Here is a 19,218-nt window from a genome sequence, read left to right as displayed (position 1 = left end):
ACTGGGCCAGAGCATCTCCAAAACTGCAGCTCTTGTGGGGTGTTCCCGGTCTGCAGTGGTCAGTCTCTATCAAAAGTGCTCCAAGGAAGGAACAGTGGAGAACCGGCCACAGGGTCATGGGGCGGCCAAGGCTCATTGATGCACGTGGGGAGTGAAGGCTGGCCCATGTGGTCCAATCAAACAGACGAGCTACTGGAGCTCAAATTGCTCAAGAAGTTAATGCTGGTTCTGATAGAAAGGTGTCAGAATACACAGAGCATCTCAGTTTGTTGTGTATGTGCCCATGCTTTTGGCAGCGAAAGGGGGACCAACACAATATTACTATTTCAATATAATAAATAAATAATATTGAAATATATGTATCATAAAAAAAATAATCAGGAGTCATTGAATTGTTGTTTTTCTGATTACTGTCTAATGAATTGATAAATAAATGTAGGTGTGAACTGGATTTCTTATTAATATGGAGTGTATAATCGTAAGTGGTAATACGATACGGGACTGTCCTGTCTTTAATACGGCTTTTTATTTTTGGATCTTGACATTCACGGTTGCCCTTTCGGCGCAGTGTTGTTGAAGACAGAGCCGTCATATCTCTACCGGTGTATTCGTGGGAATACTGGATCATGGACTGACCGCTGCCCGCACTAGCCGAAGCAGAAGACGACCGGTAAACAAAGGGAATAATACTCGAACAGGTATGCTGAATGTAGACGTTATGAATGCGTGCTTGTAAACCGCTTAGCAGATTTCCGTCCATGATGCTGCAGCCTCAGACTGATGCTGGTGCGACTGTAACCTCGCGGGTTCATGAGCAAAGATAACTATATTTTGCCGACCAGCTCATTATAGATAAATATGTTGAATCTAAAAACGTAAAGCAGCAGACATTTAAACATGCCGTTTCTGAGCCGTACCCTGCTAAAAGTACCCGGATGACCACTGTACACTTATGGTATGTACATGGCACTTGTCGGAAATGGTATTACCATGGTGTGGGAAAACAACAACTTGGTGTTACTACGGAAAACAAATCACACAATTGCCGAACAAAGTACCATGAAATCGTTTTTTTGTGTCATGTATTACTGTAAATACCATATGGTTACACTATTTATTTGGTGTAACAGATTATCACAGTGTAATTATGCATTTATACGTTACTGTGTAATATAATTAACTATAGGTTTGGGTTAGGGTTTAGTTGCATGTAATTATGCTTTTATAATTTACTATTATTACTACAGTAAATACACGACACTGTAAAATAAAGTGTTACCGAATATGGTAATCATTTACCCTTGTATCTATGGGGCGCCGTTTGTAAAGCGGCTCACGCTGAAAATAACAGCAACATTTTGACACATTTAGCTTCAAAAAACTGGTATGAATTTTTCGCGGTCACCAATTTTTAGCACATTTACAACAATATTTGTCAACTTAGAGATATTTTAAATAGTTAAATCTAAATGGTAAATGTTAAATCTAAATGTTAATTGTTAAATCTAAATGTTAAATCTAAATCTAAATGTTAAATCTAAATCTAAATGTTAAATCTAAATCTAAATGTTATATCTAAATGTTAAATCTAAATCTAAATGTTAAATCTAAATCTAAATGTTACATCTAAATGTTAAATCTAAATCTAAATGTTAAATCTAAATCTAAATGTTAAATCTAAATCTAAATGTTAAATCTAAATCTAAATGCTAAATCTAAATGTTAAATCTAAACGTTAAATCTAAATGTTACATCTAAATCTAAATGTTAAATCTAAATGTTAAAACCGGTTATCTGCATTCTGAATTTGCATATTAGTTAAATATTTAGTTTCACCCGAAACATTTAGATTCAACATTTATATTTAGATTTAACATTTAGATTTAGATTTAGATTTTGTATTTAGATTTAACATTTAGATTTAACATTTAGATTTTACATTTAGATTTAGATGTAACATTTAGATTTAACGTTTAGATTTAACATTTAGATTTAGCATTTAGATTTAGATTCAACATTTAGATTTAGATTTAGATTTAACATTTAGATTTAGCATTTAGATTTAGATTTAGCATTTAGATTTAACATTTAGATTTAGATTTAACATTTAGATTTAGATTTAACATTTAGATTTAACTATTTAAAATATCTCTAAGTTGACAAATATTGTTGTAAATGTGCTAAAAAAGTGACCCCCAAAAGTTCATACCAGTTTTTTAAACATTGTTTGAAGCTAAATGTGTCAAAATGTTGCTGTTATTTTCAGCGTGAGTCGCTTTACAAACAGCGCCCCATATGTATCTGCTCACTATACCACTTGCATTATGAATAGTCCTGTTTTATGATATATCCTGTCTTTAACACACGTTAACATGTATGTGGTCTGAACTAGGTTTGTAATAACCCAGTTTTCCTACAGGTAAGGTTATAATAATGACCAAAGACGATGAAATTCCTGACTGGGCTGGAGCACAGGACTTCTATCAGAAGTATGATCCAAAGGAGATCCTTGGAAGGTACTGTCATATTGTACGCATATTTTAGTGAAGATGAAAAAATGTCTTCGTCATATTCACCCCAATTTACACAATAAACCGTTATTATTTTCACTTAATGCTAATGAGAGTGAGATTTGTTGACTTTTTTCATATTAATGCCAAAGTTTTTAATGTTGAATGTGGGCTTTTCTTGAAAGTTGTTGTTCGATTCACATGAAAATAATCTCAGTAAACAGCAAAAAAACTAGAGGTGCATGAAATTTGTAGTGCATTTTTTAAAACTGAAGAAATTTTAAATTATATATTATGTAAAAAGAGAAAAAATGTATTCAGTATGATTAGGATTTATATAACACTATTAAATTAACTTATTAAATTACTATTAAAAGGTACTATTTAATGATCTATAAACAAACAAGTTGGAGATCAACTAATTATATTATGTAAAGCCTGACATATGAAATATTACTCAGCAAGAAATATATAGATTTGTATAGAACTTGAACCTTTCAAAAAATAATAAAATAAAAATGTATGTGAGCGTGTGTTTTTGAGTGTGCTCGAGCCGTGTGCGCTCTTTTCCGTGTGTCTTGTTTCCTGGCGCGTGATGTTTGGATCCCAGCACTCATGTCTAGTTTGGTTTTGGTTTAATTTGGATTTTTCCCACCTCCTTCTAAGAAATAATGTCTGGAACGACACAAAGTCGGACATTCGACGTGGTACATCGATGAAACCCGACCTCAGCGAGACGCGTCATTTGACGTCACTTTCAAGTCCTGCTTCCAATGAGCATAAATTTAAAAACAAACTTTAACATCAGACATTACGTTTATGTAATATGCCTTCGTTTTTGTTTTTCGTCTGAGTGATTTTATGTTGATTTTTTGTCTCACAAAAACACGATATGCTCTCGTTGTGTGGTGGCGACATCATGGGGTCAACGTGAACGTGACCTCTGATTGCCTGGAACTCGCTGAGGTCTGAAGTGGGACATTTAATTTGTGATATTCCCACGTCCAACCTCGTCTGGAGCGCAGCATTAGCTGAAACCCTATTGTAATGCATAGTTATGCATATTATATTGCATCTCTGTTAATAGATCCTTTACACACTGCACCTTTAAATATAAATATTTGTAGTGGATGCGCTGCTTTTGAACACTTTACCTTTGGCATGATGTGTTTTAATGTTTCAACTACAGCAAGGATTGCTTGGCGTATGATCATTCCGCTTTAAATTGTGTCAGTTATTAACACTGCAAAAAATAAATAGGTCTATCTGTTTCCATTAAAAATAACCTATATAAACATCCTAAAATATATACTATATTGCCAAAAGTATTGGGACACCCCTCAAAATCATTGAATTCATGTGTTCCAATCACTTCCATGGCCACAGGTGTATTAAATCAAGCACTAGGCATGCAGACGCTTCTACAAACATTTGTGAAAGAATGGGTCGCTCTCTTGTCTGAGACTGCCAAGTTTTAGTGCCCGTCTTGTTTTCTCACATGGGGTAATTTTTCTGTGTTTTGTTTTTATAATTATTAATAAAACCCCCATTGCTCTACATTTGAGTTCTCCCCTCATCTATCACCAAACCCTGACAGATATCCCACACCTTTGCTTTTATAGCTCATAGTTTGACATAGTGAGAATATGGAGCTCATGCTCGAGGAGGCCCAAACAGTTGCTGATATTTATATGACCAAAGAAAAAAATGAAATTCTGATAGCTTGTAATGTAAATCAATAGCAGACTAATAATAAATATCAGTTTATATCTCTAATGTCTTCGTAAGTGTTCATCTTGAAATATTCCTAATAAAACAAAAGTTATTCTTACATGTACTTAAGTAAAGATTTCACGATCTGAAGGGGGACATATTTATAATTATACTTAAAGGCCCTTTACTTGCTAACAAAGTATAAACTATCAATCAGACGACAGAAGGCATGTATTAGATTGTGTACAGCAGGTTTTTCCCCAATATTGTGTACAATAGCACTTCATTGGATAATGTGTTATATTCTGTACTGTGGTATTTTCTTCAGAAATCTATACTGGGAACAGTATTTCTCATATTTGATGGTGTTTGTGTTGCAGAGGGGTAAGCAGTGTGGTTCGACGCTGCATCCATAAGCACACCACTCAGGAATATGCCGTCAAAATCATAGACATCACGCCATCAGATAAGATGAGCACGGAGGAGATGGAGGAGATCAGAAATGCCACGATAAAGGAGATTGACATCCTCAAGAAAGTGTGCGGGCAAGAAAACATCAGTAAGTGTCCAGGAGGTTAGAATAGTAGCAGCTTTAAAGCATGAAATACATCAACATCTCGTCAAGATCAAGTATAATTATATCTGTACACATTGATTCTTGCTTCTTCAGTTCAGTTGAAGGATTACTTTGAAACTAATGCTTTCTTCTTCTTGGTGTTTGACTTGTAAGTATTGATTTCATACTTTATGAATATACATATATATGTTGTGTAATGTGTTTGTACCATATACACACACATGATAAGAATACAAATATTCCACTTTTTTATTAATCAAATTGCTCTAACATTTGACTATGATACTATTTGAAAAGTAGTTAAATGCAGTAAATATTGTTCTCACAGGATGAAGAAAGGTGAGCTTTTTGATTATCTAACTGAGAAGGTTACGCTCAATGAAAAAGAGGCAAGGTTAGTATAATTTAATGAATCAAATGAATCTGGTCAAGAACATGTGCAGGTCATATTTCATCACAAAATCAAAGAAATAAACTTTACAATCGTTACGATTGTTTTGCATTGTGGCATTATTTTCATGATAATTTTGTCACATTCCCTCCTCAAATCTCATAACCTTAATATAAAAATATCTTATTCGCAATACAGAAAAACGTTTTATGTACATAATAAAAGTGTTCATTGTACTTGCTTTAAAGGGGTCATGAACTGGCTTTTAAAAAAAAATTGTATACTGTTGTCTGAGGTCAACTTATGACGTTTGCGTGGTTGTTACATTTAAAACATCATAATGAATAAGTAATAGGCTATTTTCTACCCTGGTTTTGAGGCTCTCTCCTGGAATGCTCGGTTTTTATGGGCGTTTTATTTTCCACTGTTCGGAAACGGCTCTCGAGCCAAATATGGTCCTTTCAGAGAGTGTGTGGCCTCACGGGAAAAAAGTAAACCAAAATTTTTTTTTTTCATCCATAATCAGAGCTAATGTGTTGATTTAATTACAAATCTATATATTATATAAGTATTACACAATTCACCAATGCCCGTTTGTACCACCAACCAATCGTGATCTGGCAAAGCAAGTTCAAATTCCATTGGGCGATGTGAAGCGGTAATTTCTGTTCTTATTCATAAATCGGTTGAAAATTACATGGACAGACGAACTAACGTTTGTGGAACGATTTCCTGTGGTTTGTGTCATTTTTTAAATTGCATCACTAACTAAATGGATTTTAACTGACAACAAACAAATCCCTCCACAAAACCATTAAGCAGCAAAAGTCGCATTAATGGTAAGTGTTAAATTAACTTGTATTTATGTATATTGATACACCGTTTACTATTTCATGAAACTATCAAAGTTAACAAAACCCAAGTGCCACCGGCATCTACAGGCCTATTATGTGAAGTGTAGGCTGGCGAAATGGTTACGTGAAAGGACTTTATTATATTAACGTTACCATTTTTGAATATTATGCAGCATTATGAAAGAAGTCTCTTATGTTCATCAAGCCTGTATTTATTTGATAAAAAACAGCAATATTGTGAAATATTACTAAAATAATGGTTTTCTATTTTAAAATAATTTAAAATATAATTTATTCCTGTAATCACAGCTGTATTTTCAGCATCATTACTCCACTCTTCAGTGTCACATGATCATTCAGAAATCATTCTAATATGAGGATTTAATGTCAATGATGGAAACTGTGATACTCTTTTCAAGATTCTTTGATTAATAAAAAGTTAAAAAGAACATAATGTAATAATATTTCAATATTAGGATACTGTTTTTTCTGTATTTTTGATTAAATAAATGCAGGCTTGATGAGCATAAATATATATACACATATATATACACATATATATATATACACATATATATACACATATATATACACATATATATATATATATATATATATTATTGGCCCTTTTTTACATTTGAGCCCCTGCCCCTGAAGAACTCTCTGCACGACCCTGCTTGGAAGTAAACGCCCACTGCTATGATTGAATAAGTTTTGCATATTATAATGAGCGATCAGTTCCCCTGTGAGTACACGTGAGGGATTTTTTTGAAAGCGTGTGGAGAAACGGAAACCGGAATGATTCATCCCACAGGGCTCGCAAATATCTTTATCAAACAAACACAATGATTCATCTCTCATCCACCAGCGATTGATTGGAATGTTATTTTTTTATTACTTGGCCCGCCCGATTGGTGAATATAAGCGTGAACCGTGCATCACACACACACACACACACACACACACACACACATACACACGCCAAGTACGTTGCAGACTGCATGATCAATGCTGCCTTCACATGCTATCGGAAATTCGATAATTCCCACTTCTGAAGTCGTGATTACGAGCTCATCCCATTCAAATTTCGAAAATGGAGGGCGTTCATGTGCAATTTTTACCTAGGAAACTCGTATTTACGATAATTCCGAGAGCACGTGAAGGCAGCACAAAACTTCCGCTATTGTATTTTTCCTTCAAATATCAAGTCAAGAGAGTGAACGCCCATCAAGAAAGGATTGTTATTTCACTATTTAAGATAGCCCATCAGCAGGCTGGCCTTACGATTTGGTAGCCCGTCTGAAAAACACATAGCCCAGGGATGTTGGGCTTTGCGAGCCCTAGCCCATACATGTCGAGTCTGATCCCGAATCGCAATGAACCAACAAAACCACAAATAAAGGATTCCCCAGCCTTTGACAGCGTGCTAATGTTCAGTTAGACACGTACACATAATCAATAGATATCAAACGATCTGTAACAATGCAATAATATCACATATAAAAACATGTTTTACTCACATTAGTGTGTTGCTTCATTCATTCATGTAATCTCATCCTGTCTGCAAATCCAGTCTCTTGTTTACAAACGAATCTGTGGTTAAATGAAGGAACAAACGCAATGTCTTCTCCACGAGAGCTGGATATTCATTCAAAATAAAGTTCATCCATGCAATCATAATATAAGAATCCGAATTAAGCTTATGCCTTATGTTTATTGCTTAGAAAGTTGATGCGGTTTAGCTCTATGTAGGCCTGTGTTATGTTAGTGGCACGAGTCGGTGGGCGGGGCTACAGAATCAGGCGTTGTTCTTCTTCTATTGAGGCAGTGCTTCACTACACTCTCACGTCACAGCTTGACACATTCTGAGAGCTCTCGTTTGCTGGGCCTGGTGTCAATAAAAGCTTTTCTTTGACTAACAATTAAGTTTTCAGCTCTGAAACTTACAGGATTTTCTTATATTACCATGACCTTTTATATATCAATTGAGCTCTTTTTAGGTTTTAGATAGGCTGTTACATTGTCTCCATGGCAATGAAGTTGTAAAATTGGATATACAAAAAAGGTGAATTAATATATTTTTTCACACTAAAATAATAACATGCATGTTGTTTACGTTTTGTGGCTACACTGAGTATTTTAATGTTTAAGAGTTGGCCACATTCACTTCCGTTGTGACTAATTGTAAAAAAAAAAAAAAAAAAGTTGGGACAAATCAAAATAATTTTTTCGGTTAGTTACATAGGCGGACATGTCCCCAACACATTTTGCCTTCTCCAGTTGACTAGAAGAGTATTCATTTCATTCATTTGTTAAATAAGAGGCGATCTGGTGCTGGAATGTGTTGAAATCAAGTTGCCGCTGTTATCAGTTTTGACACAGACGAGATCTTCAATCTATCGCTTAACGCCGTCTCAGAGACTCTCTATTCATTTCGATTCATGTCCCTGCTCTTGATATACAATCTCTGATGAATATCTTTGGTTTTAATGAGGAAAAAAGCTATACAAAGCCAGATCAGAACCTCTCTGACATTCTTAACTAAAGTTCTACCGCCAGACCATTAGGACACACGAACATTAAAGTCCCCCTGTAGTCAATAGTCAACATTTAAACGTATTTTCTTGTGAAAAAAATCTTCATGCCTTAAAATAGCTTGAATGTAACTACACCCTTGCTTCATTTAGTATACACAGATCCATGAATATGCAAATTAGCCCCGCCTCCACTCACTCAGTCAACTTTACTGTAGTAAACGCTGCACAAAGGTATCGCTCTCTACAACGTCGGACACACAGCGGTAAATAATATGATTATCCTTAATAATGTGTTGCTAATGTTACACAAACCATGTTCCCTGCCTTCTAAAAATCAGCATCCTTAGAAACAACGAAGAAAGGCAGTTCATCATAACACTATGGACACAATATTCAGTGTACATCAAATATATAATTCATCCGCTATATTGCTAAAAGTGCGTGATTTTTCATATCAACAAAAAAATATGTTGATAAAATAGGATAACCTGGCTTCTCTTGAGACTCCCCTGTTTCAGAGCGGTCATAGTTAATGATATGCTAAAGCCCACCCACACTTTGACGTGATTGGTTACAAGGTAATTTGTATATTTATGTATTATATACATAGATTATGTATCTTCTATGTATTTTATTCACTGATAAAGACTCTCAATTGGGACTAACAATATATTTGATTATACTAGATGGATGAAACTATCAAATTAAACATGAGTTCTATGCTAATTAATACACTATTGGTGTCTGGACATCATGATGTTATGTGCATTTGTTATTGTACATTTCTGATATAGCTGTTTTAGCAAGTCAAACTTTCCCCCCTTTTTTATCTAATGAGAATCACCTATGAGAATAACTATGGTAATGAGAATATAACGTCTTGTTTTGTTTTTCTGTCTGTCTTGAGGGTGAAATGTGACCTGGGCATGTTTTTGTGAGATTCGTCCCACTGTATGTAGCATGGCTTAATGTACAGCAGTACATATTGCACATATTTGCAGTGCTCTGTTTTGATTTTTCCAGGAAGATCATGCGCTCCCTGTTGGAGGTGGTTCAGTTCCTTCACTCTCAGAACATTGTGCACAGAGATCTTAAGCCAGAGAACATCCTTCTGGATGACAATATGAGCATCAAACTCACCGATTTTGGCTTTGCTGTGCAGATTGCACCAGGACAAAAACTCAATGGTAAATTCAATTCAGTTCACATATGAACACATGTACATGCATGCATTTACATTACATCTAGAGTGATCTGTTATCAGAGGTGACTGTGTCCAAGTTATGTATTTCAGAAATGTACATATTAGTGCTGTCAAAATTAGCGTTAACGCAGCATCCATTTTTCATCCTTGGCTAGTGTTACATGACCTGATCATGCTCTTATTCATGCAAATGCTTTTAAACCATTCAAGCGTGACAAAAGAGAGCGCTCTTACTGTGAATGTCCTGACACACACACAACACACAGAAAGACGCGCTAGTATCGCACACACAGACAATGCGACAGAATCGAGTTCTCTTTCGCGCTTGAATGGACAATAACACACAGAATTATGGCAAAATGCCGGTTTTTGTGGAGTATACTCATAAGGGCGGCCTTAAATGAGTTAAATAACGTCTTAAATTAACTTAAAGAGTTCTTTTAGCGTCATGTTCGGCAGATCTTAAAGTGACAGCAGCCTAATAAACCACTTTCTGTGATGTCTGTCATTAAAGTTAGTCAAAGAAGAAATGTAACAGAGAAAATTGTTGCTTTAATAAGGAATAATCTATATTTAACCCTCTATGGTACGCAATATGATTTCAATGAGTAAAAAATTAGTTGTGGTGTTTTTCCTGCTTACAATTGGACACTATAACAATAGCAATAAAATGTTTAATGTTTTTTTTTTTTTTTTTTTGTTGCCTCAAGGCAACATTGTACCACAACAGAAAGATTGAAACATTGGACATTTTCATGTAAAAAAAACAAAACATTTATTGAAAACATAAATTTCTTTAACCAGACACCTGAACAAACACATTTATCCAGTTTTTCATGTATTACAAATTTCCCCTGTGGGTCATGTGACCACTTTTTTGCACTTTCATTGATTAGTCCTAGAGTTCTTCTTCCCTGAGATAGGTTTGAACAATAAATTGGTGTTTCATTTTAATAAAAAATAAACTAAAATAGACTATGTTGCCTGGAGGCAACACCATACCATAGAGGGTTAATGTATTATTTATTTATGCAGTGCAGTTTGATAACTTTATTCAATTTCTGTATATTTCCTACCTGTATAAGCCACAGGTAAATATGACATTTATTATAATGGGTTTGTGTGAAGATTGTTTTAAGTTCACTTAAATTAAAAGTTTCAAAATTTCAATTATACTGTAATCAGTTTCATCGAGACATCAGTGACTGTATTAGTATCAGTGATACTGGCCTTCATTACTGGCCTTCATTCATAAAAACATGCCATTACAGCAAATATTTAAAATATACCGTCTTTAAGTTGTTTCTACATTAATTTGGAGAGTAACTGTGAAATTAATACAATATAAAATATAAAAAACTCTTAATATATATATTTTTTAATCGATCGACTAGTACATTCAAATCACTCAGCTAACATTGTGTAAAGAAAAATTGAGCTCATTGAATTATTACAAGGTGTGAACATAATGATTACAATACACTCACCTAAAGGATTATTAGGAACACCTGTTCAATTTCTCATTAATGCAATGATCTAATCAACCAATCACATGGCAGTTGCTTCAATGCATTTAGGGGTGTGGTCCTGGTCAAGACAATCTCCTGAACTCCAAACTGAATGTCAGAATGGGAAAGAAAGGTGATTTAAGCAATTTTGAGCGTGGCATGGTTGTTGGTGCCAGACGGGCCGGTCTGAGTATTTCACAATCTGCTCAGTTACTGGGATTTTCACGCACAACCATTTCTAGGGTTTACAAAGAATGGTGTGAAAAGGGAAAAACATCCAGTATACGGCAGTCCTGTGGGCGAAAATGCCTTGTTGATGCTAGAGGTCAGAGGAGAATGGGCCGACTGATTCAAGCTTATAGAAGAGCAACTTTGACTGAAATAACCACTCGTTACAACCGAGGTATGCAGCAAAGCATTTGTGAAGCCACAGCACGCACAACCTTGAGGCAGATGGGCTACAACAGCAGAAGACCCCACCGGGTACCACTCATCTCCACTACAAATAGGAAAAAGAGGTTACAATTTGCACGAGCTCACCAAAATTGGACAGTTGAAGACTGGAAAAATGTTGCCTGGTCTGATGAGTCTCGATTTCTGTTGAGACATTCAGATGGTAGAGTCAGAATTTGGCGTAAACAGAATGAGAACATGGATCCTTCATGCCTTGTTACCACTGTGCAGGCTGGTGGTGGTGGTGTAATGGTGTGGGGGATGTTTTCTTGGCACACTTTAGGCCCCTTCGTGCCAATTGGGCATCGTTTAAATGCCACGGCCTACCTGAGCATTGTTTCTGACCATGTCCATCCCTTTATGACCACCATGTACCTCTCCTCTGATGGCTACTTCCAGCAGGATAATAATGCACCATGTCACAAAGCTCGAATCATTTCAAATTGGTTTCTTGAACATGACAATGAGTTCACTGGACTAAAATGGCCCCCACAGTCACCAGATCTCAACCCAATAGAGCATCTTCGGGATGTGGTGGAACGGGAGCTTCGTGCCCTGGATGTGCATCCCACAAATCTCCATCAACTGGAAGATGCTATCCTATCAATATGGGCCAACATTTCTAAATAATGCTTTCAGCACCTTGTTGAATCAATGCCATGTAGAATTAAGGCAGTTCTGAAGGCGAAAGGGGGTCAAACACAGCATTAGTATGGTGTTCCTAATAATCCTTTAGGCGAGAAAGGATTGTATATTGTATATAGAAAATGTAGCATTGGTGCATGTTTACTCAGAGATGCGTCGTCTGAAGTCTTTGCAGCACTCATCTTTTCACCTGTGTTAGGGCATCTGAAGTCTTCGTAAGAGACTGGATCAAAACTGGAGCTGAAGTTACCTCCGGATGGGCATCCTCAGATAAATCAGAAAAGCAAATGGAAAGTAATTAGCGTAGCTGCTGTTCATAACATTACGCAAAGATAATCATGTGCATTTGATCTGACATAAGTGCAATTATGAGATGTATTATGTGAATGCTTGGATCTAATCTAGATTTAAAGGGTTAGTTCACCCAAAAATGAAAATTCTGTCATTAATTACTCACCCTCATGTCGTTCGACACCCGTCAGACCTCCGTTCATCTTCAGAACACAAATGAAGATATTTTAGTTGAAATCTGATGGCTCTGAAAGGCCTCCATTGGCACAATGCACGGTTCACTCTCAAGACCCTTAAAAGGCACTAAAGACGTCGTTACAAAGTCCATCTCACTACAGTGGCTCTACAATAACTTTATGGAGTGACGAGAATAGTTTTTGTGCGCAAAAAAACCCTAAATAACGACTTACATAGTGATGACGATTTCGAAACAAGGCATCATGAAGCTTCGAAGCGTTATGAATCAGTGAGTCGAATCATCAGTTTGGATCGCCAAATTTCAGCAGTTTGGCGGTTTGACACGCAATCCGAATCATGATTCGACTTCTGTTGCAGACCATGTACACCCTTTCATGGAAACGGTATTCCCTGGTGGCTGTGGCTCTTTCAGCAGATAATGCGTCCTGTCCACAAAGCACAAATGGTTCAGGAATGGTTTGAGGAGCACAACAACGAGTTTGAGGTGTTGACTTGGCCTCCAAATTCCCCAGATCTCAATCCAATCGAGCATCTGTGGGATGTGCTGAACAAACAACAGGACTTAAAGGATCTGCTGCTAACATCTTGGTGCCAGATACCACAGCACACCTTCAGGGGTCTAGTGGAGTCCACCGGTGTATGTGTGTGTATATATATATAATGCTTTACAATAAGGTTTCATTAGTTAACTACTTCAGTTAACATGAACTAATAATTAGCAATACTTCTACAGCATTTATTAATCTTTGTTAATATTAACTTCAACATTTACTGATACATTATTAAAATCATAATGTTTGATTATAAGTCGTCTAGCAGTGTTTTGGAATGATCTGATGCATTTTTGATATGTAAAGGCAGTCAGGATAGGATTTCAGCCCTGCGTTTACCAAGAGCTCTTAAGAAGAAGGTCTGTTTTAAGTCTCAGTCTTGGGAATCAAAGAGTTAGTCAGTTTCCAGACTGATCACTTATTTCATGCTCCTGAATGGCGGACTCTGTCTGATTCGCTCTCAGTTCCTACGGACAATAAAATAAAACTTCTTGTTCTAGATTTTATCTTTATTTTAGGGTGAAATAAGAACCATGACCTGATATTAAACCAGATATTGGTCATATACAATATCACTGGACCACCATGGTGCATGTTATGATTACAAATACATGATATGTTGTGCGTGCAGTATTAAATAACAGGCAACTCTGTTTCACTGGAGCTTCCTTTGATGTTGTGTTGTCACACACAGAGGTTTGTGGAACGCCAGGCTATCTCGCACCAGAGATCATCGAGTGCTCTATGGATCCTCACCACCAGGGTTACGGGACCGCCGTTGATCTGTGAGTAGACCCTTATATACGGGGACAGGCTTTTCACAGCATTCATATAATACAAGCTCATGAAATCAATTTACTTTTTTTAAGTTGGACTAAATCGATAAAAATCTTGTTTGTCTTTTTCAGCTGGAGTGCAGGGGTGATCATGTACACCCTTCTCGCAGGTTCCCCTCCCTTCTGGCACAGGAAGCAGATGCTGATGCTGCGGATGATCCTAGCAGGAAGCTACCAGTTCACCTCTCCGGAGTGGGATGACCGCTCAGACACGGTCAAAGACCTGGTGCGTCTGAAATTTAACATAGAGGAACACACTTATTAATGAATACAAGCCTACAACAGATCTCCTGACCTGCACTCTGGGGTGTTTAAACTTTCAGATCTCCAGGTTGTTGGTGGTGAATCCCGAGACGCGTTACACTGCCACAGAAGCCTTAAACCACCCATTCTTCCAGCAGTATTTGGTCGCAGAGGTGCGACATTTCAGCCCGTACAGGAAGTTCAAGGTGACTGAGAAAAATTTGTAATTATTTATTTATTTAGCTGTTTTTCTTGTATATTTGTAGGAAAAAAACACTTCACATCATTATTAGGGAGTCACATTAGTAAAACAAAAAATGATAAAAATTGATGCATTAAAAAATTATAAATTGCACTGATCAGGCATAACATTATGATTGTGTTGGTCCCCCTTTTGCTGCCAAAACAGCCCTGACCCGTCGAGGCATGGACTCCACTAGACCCCTGAAGGTGTGCTGTGGTATCTGGCACCAAGATGTTCGCAGCAGATCCTTTAAGTCCTGTAAGTTGCGAGGTGGGGCCTCCATGATCGGACATGTTTGTTCCGCACATCCCACAGATGCTCGATTGGATTGAGATCTGGAGAATTTGGAGACTAAGTGGAGGCCAATTTGTGACAGGACACATGATCTGCTGAAAGAGCCACAGCCACCAGGGAATACAGTTTCCATGAAAGGGTGTACATGGTCTGCAACAATGCTTAGGTAGGTGGTACGTGTCAAAGTAACATCCACATGGATGGCAGGACCCAAGGTTTCCCAGCAGAACATTGCCCAAAGCATCACTGCCTCCGTCGGCTTGCCTTCTTCCCATAGTGCACCTGTGCCATGTGTTCCCCAGGTAAGCGACGCACACACACCCGGCCATCCACGTGATGTAAAAGAACACGTGATTCATCAGACCAGGCCACCTTCTTCCTTTGCTCCGTGGTCCAGTTCTGATGCTCACGTGCCACTGTTGGCACTTTCGGCGGTGGACAGGGGTCAGCATGGGCACCCTGACTGGTCTATGCCGCCCCATACACAGCAAACTGTGATGAACTGTGTATTCTGACACCTTTCTATCAGAACCAGCATTAACTTCTTGAGCAATTTGAGCTCCAGTAGCTCGTCTGTTGGATCAGACCACACGGGCCAGACTTCACTCCCCACGTGCATCAATGAGCCTTGGCCGCCCCATGACCCTGTGGCCGGTTCTCCACTGTTCCTTCCTTGGAGCACTTTTGATAGAGACTGACCACAGCAGACCGGGAACAGCCCACAAGAGCTGCAGTTTTGGAGATGCTCTGACCCAGTCGTCTAGCCGTCACTATTTGGCCCTTGTCAAACTCGCTCAAATCCTTACGCTTGCCCTTTTTCCTGCTTCTAACACATAAACATGCGGCGGTGTTTCATTAATGAATGAATTTGCGTTTCAGATCAAATCTATTGAGTGAATAATCCAGTGACCCATTGATAAAGACAGGCTGTGTCCGAAATCTCATACTCTCTTGAGTATGTACTTATTTTGAATAAGTAATTACTTTGCGAGTGCTAAAAAAGTATGTTCTATATAGTATGAATGTAATCTGGACATACTACATTCGTCATGTTATCATTATCATGTGACCTACCAGCATCCGTTATATCGCTTCACTGCCATTCATAAATCCTCTCCCGTGGCCTCATGGGATAGTAAAGTGTCCATCGGGATGCATCAATAGTCACTTGAATCATTCATGAATGAATCAGACATTTTGAACAAAATGACTCCCTAATGGTGGTTTTAGCTTTTAAGAGTAGACTATAATTTCATGTTTCTATATTGATAATTTCAAACATTCATTTCATAATATTACTTACCGTATGCATCTGTCTGTATATGCCACTTCAGTGCCACCTCTGCAGTGCAAAGATGGATTTTGTTGATATTGATTTCATTCAATTGGTAACCGAATTGATTTATTAAATGTAAGAATTGGACATTAAATATGGTGTTTACAGAAACAGTTTGCCCCTTATAAAGGCAAACAGTGCCCCTGGAAATCCATGCAGGTTTATTTCAAACACTTGTGTTTTTCAGGTAATCTCCTTGACAGTTCTGGCATCGATGCGCATTTACTGCAATTATCGACGTGCCAAGCCAGTTACCAAAGAAGTGATCAAGAGTGACCCCTATGCAGTAAAACCCATTCGCAAGCTCATCGATGCCTGTGCGTTCAAGATTTATGGACACTGGGTGAAGAAGGGCCAGACACAGAACAGAGCTGCCCTGTTTGAGAATAGTCCAAAAGCTATCTTGCTTTCTTTAGCAGTGGAAGCCGAGGATTCAGCCCTCAGAATGATGTAATAAATGTAAGCACTTCGGAAAACTAGACAGGAAATGTGTGTTATGACGTCAGTATCTCATACTGCATGAGATTGAGAGATGTTTCAATGCTTATGAATATGTGCTTTCGTTTCATTCATTTTGCCCTGAAGAGTTGCATTATTAAGCTACATTTAAACGGTGTTCTTAAAAGCCTTTGTGAAACTGAAATATTGATGTGCATTCAACCCGGATACCCCGAAGTTCTCATGCTAATCAGGTCATGTTTATTTATTCTGTATGATAAATTATTTTAATTATTAAAACAAACTAAATGTGGATACAAACTCATTTTATGGTGTTGTGTGTAGTGTGGGATGAGAGGTGCTATAATATATCTTTCGAATACCTTTGAACCAAGTCACCTTGATTTATATAGCGCTTTATACAATATTACTAATACAGATTGTTTCAAAGCAGCTTACAGTGATAACAGGAAAATAATGCAACAAAGTTTGTTCTGGCTGTACAGCAGCTCGAAGTGTTAAAGAGAATAAAGTTAAATGCTCCTCTTACCCCGGTGCAGGCAATGAGCTCACGGAGACGAAAGAGAACAGGAAATTTAATAATCAAACTCAGGAACACACATAACACGTATAACATGAGCGAGAACCGACAAACTGAGGGAGAACTGAGAACGGGGTTGGTTGGCACACTTTTCACTCTCCGTCATATTTCTCAGTCATGCTATATGTGAAAATAGTCTAACCAGTAAAAACCGAAAGGTTAAGATCTCAGCTAATCAACAGATACATTTAAAGCTACACTGTGTAACTTTTTTAGTTTATTCTTAGCTAAAAACACTTAGTTCTTTCAAAATTATATGTGCTCATTAATGTATATTTACTTCTTTCAAGTAATAAAGTATTCTCGTAAGTTTATAATATGCCATTGAAAATACATACGGGTAATGGGTTCGAATGCGGGTCGCCATGTTGCCCCTCCATCTTGAAAGTACATCAGCCAAAGAGGGACATACCCGTAAATTCAAGCTTCGCCTTTCACGTTTTAACACTCGATGGCACCATGTCGAATGTGGACGAGGTCGAACTGGAAGCCATGTTAATCTTGGACTAAATCGGCCACCGTAGGAGTTAAAGCTACACTATGTAACTTTTCCGTCCACTAGAGGTCGCCTGTTCAAAACAAAGGCGTAGTTTGATGACGCCACGTTTGAGCGCAGAATCTCGGGACATGTGGTCTTCACCTCACAGCCGGTGGGAAACAGTCAGGATAGGACTCGGGCAGAAATCATGTTCATGGATGCGATTATTAACATTACTGTAGTCTGAAGCAGAGCAGGAGCGAGTGTTGTGGAGCTGAGCAAGGCCACAGGAGCGATTGAAGAGCGGGACTGTTATTATGGCATAGTCGCCGGCGGGACTTTTATTATGACACGGTTGCCGGCGGCACTTCCTCTTCTCCAGTCATGAGTCTGAGGTAACGCAGCTCTGTTTATCGTATTAGATATATCTGAGTGTGTTGAAAAGGAAGTTATGACGTTCGCTCGGCGGCTGCTATGACACTTGTTCACACTGCAGTAAGAGTAAAGTGTTTCACTGAATAAAACCGGAGACCGAGGGTGACGCAGATATGACGCAATCGACAGGCGACTCCCTCACACGCATAGCTCACACGTCCCGGCTCCTTGGTTAAAATAGCAATTTTCTCACGATTAACAAATAGTTGAAAACATTTGGGATATTCTAAGTACTCAACTGAACAAAATATATAACACTGGCCTAGTGATTTCTGGATGTTTTACTGCAAAAATCCTACATAGTTCACCTTTAAAACGAAATCGGAATTGAGAGGAAGAGAAACTAATATTCACTGGATGGTCATATAGCTTTTAACCGCTAGATGGGGGAAAATATCACACAGTGAAGCTTTAATGTTCTCAAATGACTCCTATTTTTTTGGCAGGGTGTAGCTCCTCAGGGACAGCAACAAGATTTGCAGTTGGGACTGGGTTTGGCAGGTCTGTAACATAAGATGGGGCGAAGGCCTCTTCTGGAAAAACATCCCTGTTATTGGGGAAAAGTCCAGTCACCCTGAATCCTGATTGGATGTTATTTGGGGTGGCAGCCAATGGGTATGCAGTAGCAACAATTCCAGGCACATCATATATAGACATGGTTTTGCCAGGGTTGTTCAGCATCCGTGAGTCACAGGCTGTGTTGACATGCCTCTTCAGAGTAGTGTTGTCACGATACTGGAATTTCTAACTTCGATACGATACCTAAAAAAGTATCGATATTCGATACCACAGGGAAAAAATGCTGCATATACTGTCAAATAGATATTTTTTATATAATTAATTTTTTTGTCCGTCTATTGAAAGTCTAGGCGATTAAACAT

The 19,218-nt window shown here is 37.8% G+C and overlaps 1 protein-coding gene across 3 annotated transcripts; it reads left to right on the top strand.

Annotated features, from left to right (window-relative positions):
* The first annotated feature begins 495 nt into the window (after nucleotides 1-495).
* phkg1a (phosphorylase kinase, gamma 1a (muscle)) lies at nucleotides 496-17,736 on the top strand. 3 transcript variants are annotated; one of them, XM_079824239.1, is made up of 10 exons: nucleotides 496-698; nucleotides 2,420-2,516; nucleotides 4,604-4,782; nucleotides 4,894-4,948; nucleotides 5,129-5,194; nucleotides 9,606-9,769; nucleotides 14,127-14,217; nucleotides 14,341-14,494; nucleotides 14,592-14,717; nucleotides 16,573-17,736. In XM_079824239.1, exons 2-10 carry the CDS (start codon nucleotides 2,434-2,436, stop codon nucleotides 16,837-16,839), a joined length of 1,185 nt encoding a protein of 394 aa, XP_079680365.1. In that variant the 5' UTR covers nucleotides 496-698; nucleotides 2,420-2,433; the 3' UTR covers nucleotides 16,840-17,736. The 3 variants fall into 3 exon arrangements, with proteins under 3 accessions (XP_079680365.1, XP_079680366.1, XP_079680364.1); XM_079824240.1 differs by lacking the exon at nucleotides 496-698 and adding an exon at nucleotides 733-955 and having other exon boundaries at nucleotides 16,573-17,147; XM_079824238.1 differs by lacking the exon at nucleotides 496-698 and adding an exon at nucleotides 959-1,054 and having other exon boundaries at nucleotides 16,573-17,147.
* Nucleotides 17,737-19,218: the final 1,482 nt, after the last annotated feature.

This window comes from Gobio gobio (assembly GCF_949357685.1).
Source record: "Gobio gobio genome assembly, chromosome: 8".
NCBI lineage: Eukaryota > Metazoa > Chordata > Actinopteri > Cypriniformes > Gobionidae > Gobio > Gobio gobio.
This window is presented reverse-complemented; position numbering and strand designations above follow the sequence as displayed.

Coding starts and splice junctions, on each gene's coding strand:
- phkg1a (XM_079824238.1), top strand. CDS start 964: ATGGCACTTGTCGGAAATGGTATTACCATGGTGTGGGAAAACAACAAC. Junction 9,770..14,126: donor ACCAGGACAAAAACTCAATG/GTAAATTCAATT, acceptor TGTCACACACAG/AGGTTTGTGGAACGCCAGGC. Junction 14,495..14,591: donor CAGACACGGTCAAAGACCTG/GTGCGTCTGAAA, acceptor TTAAACTTTCAG/ATCTCCAGGTTGTTGGTGGT.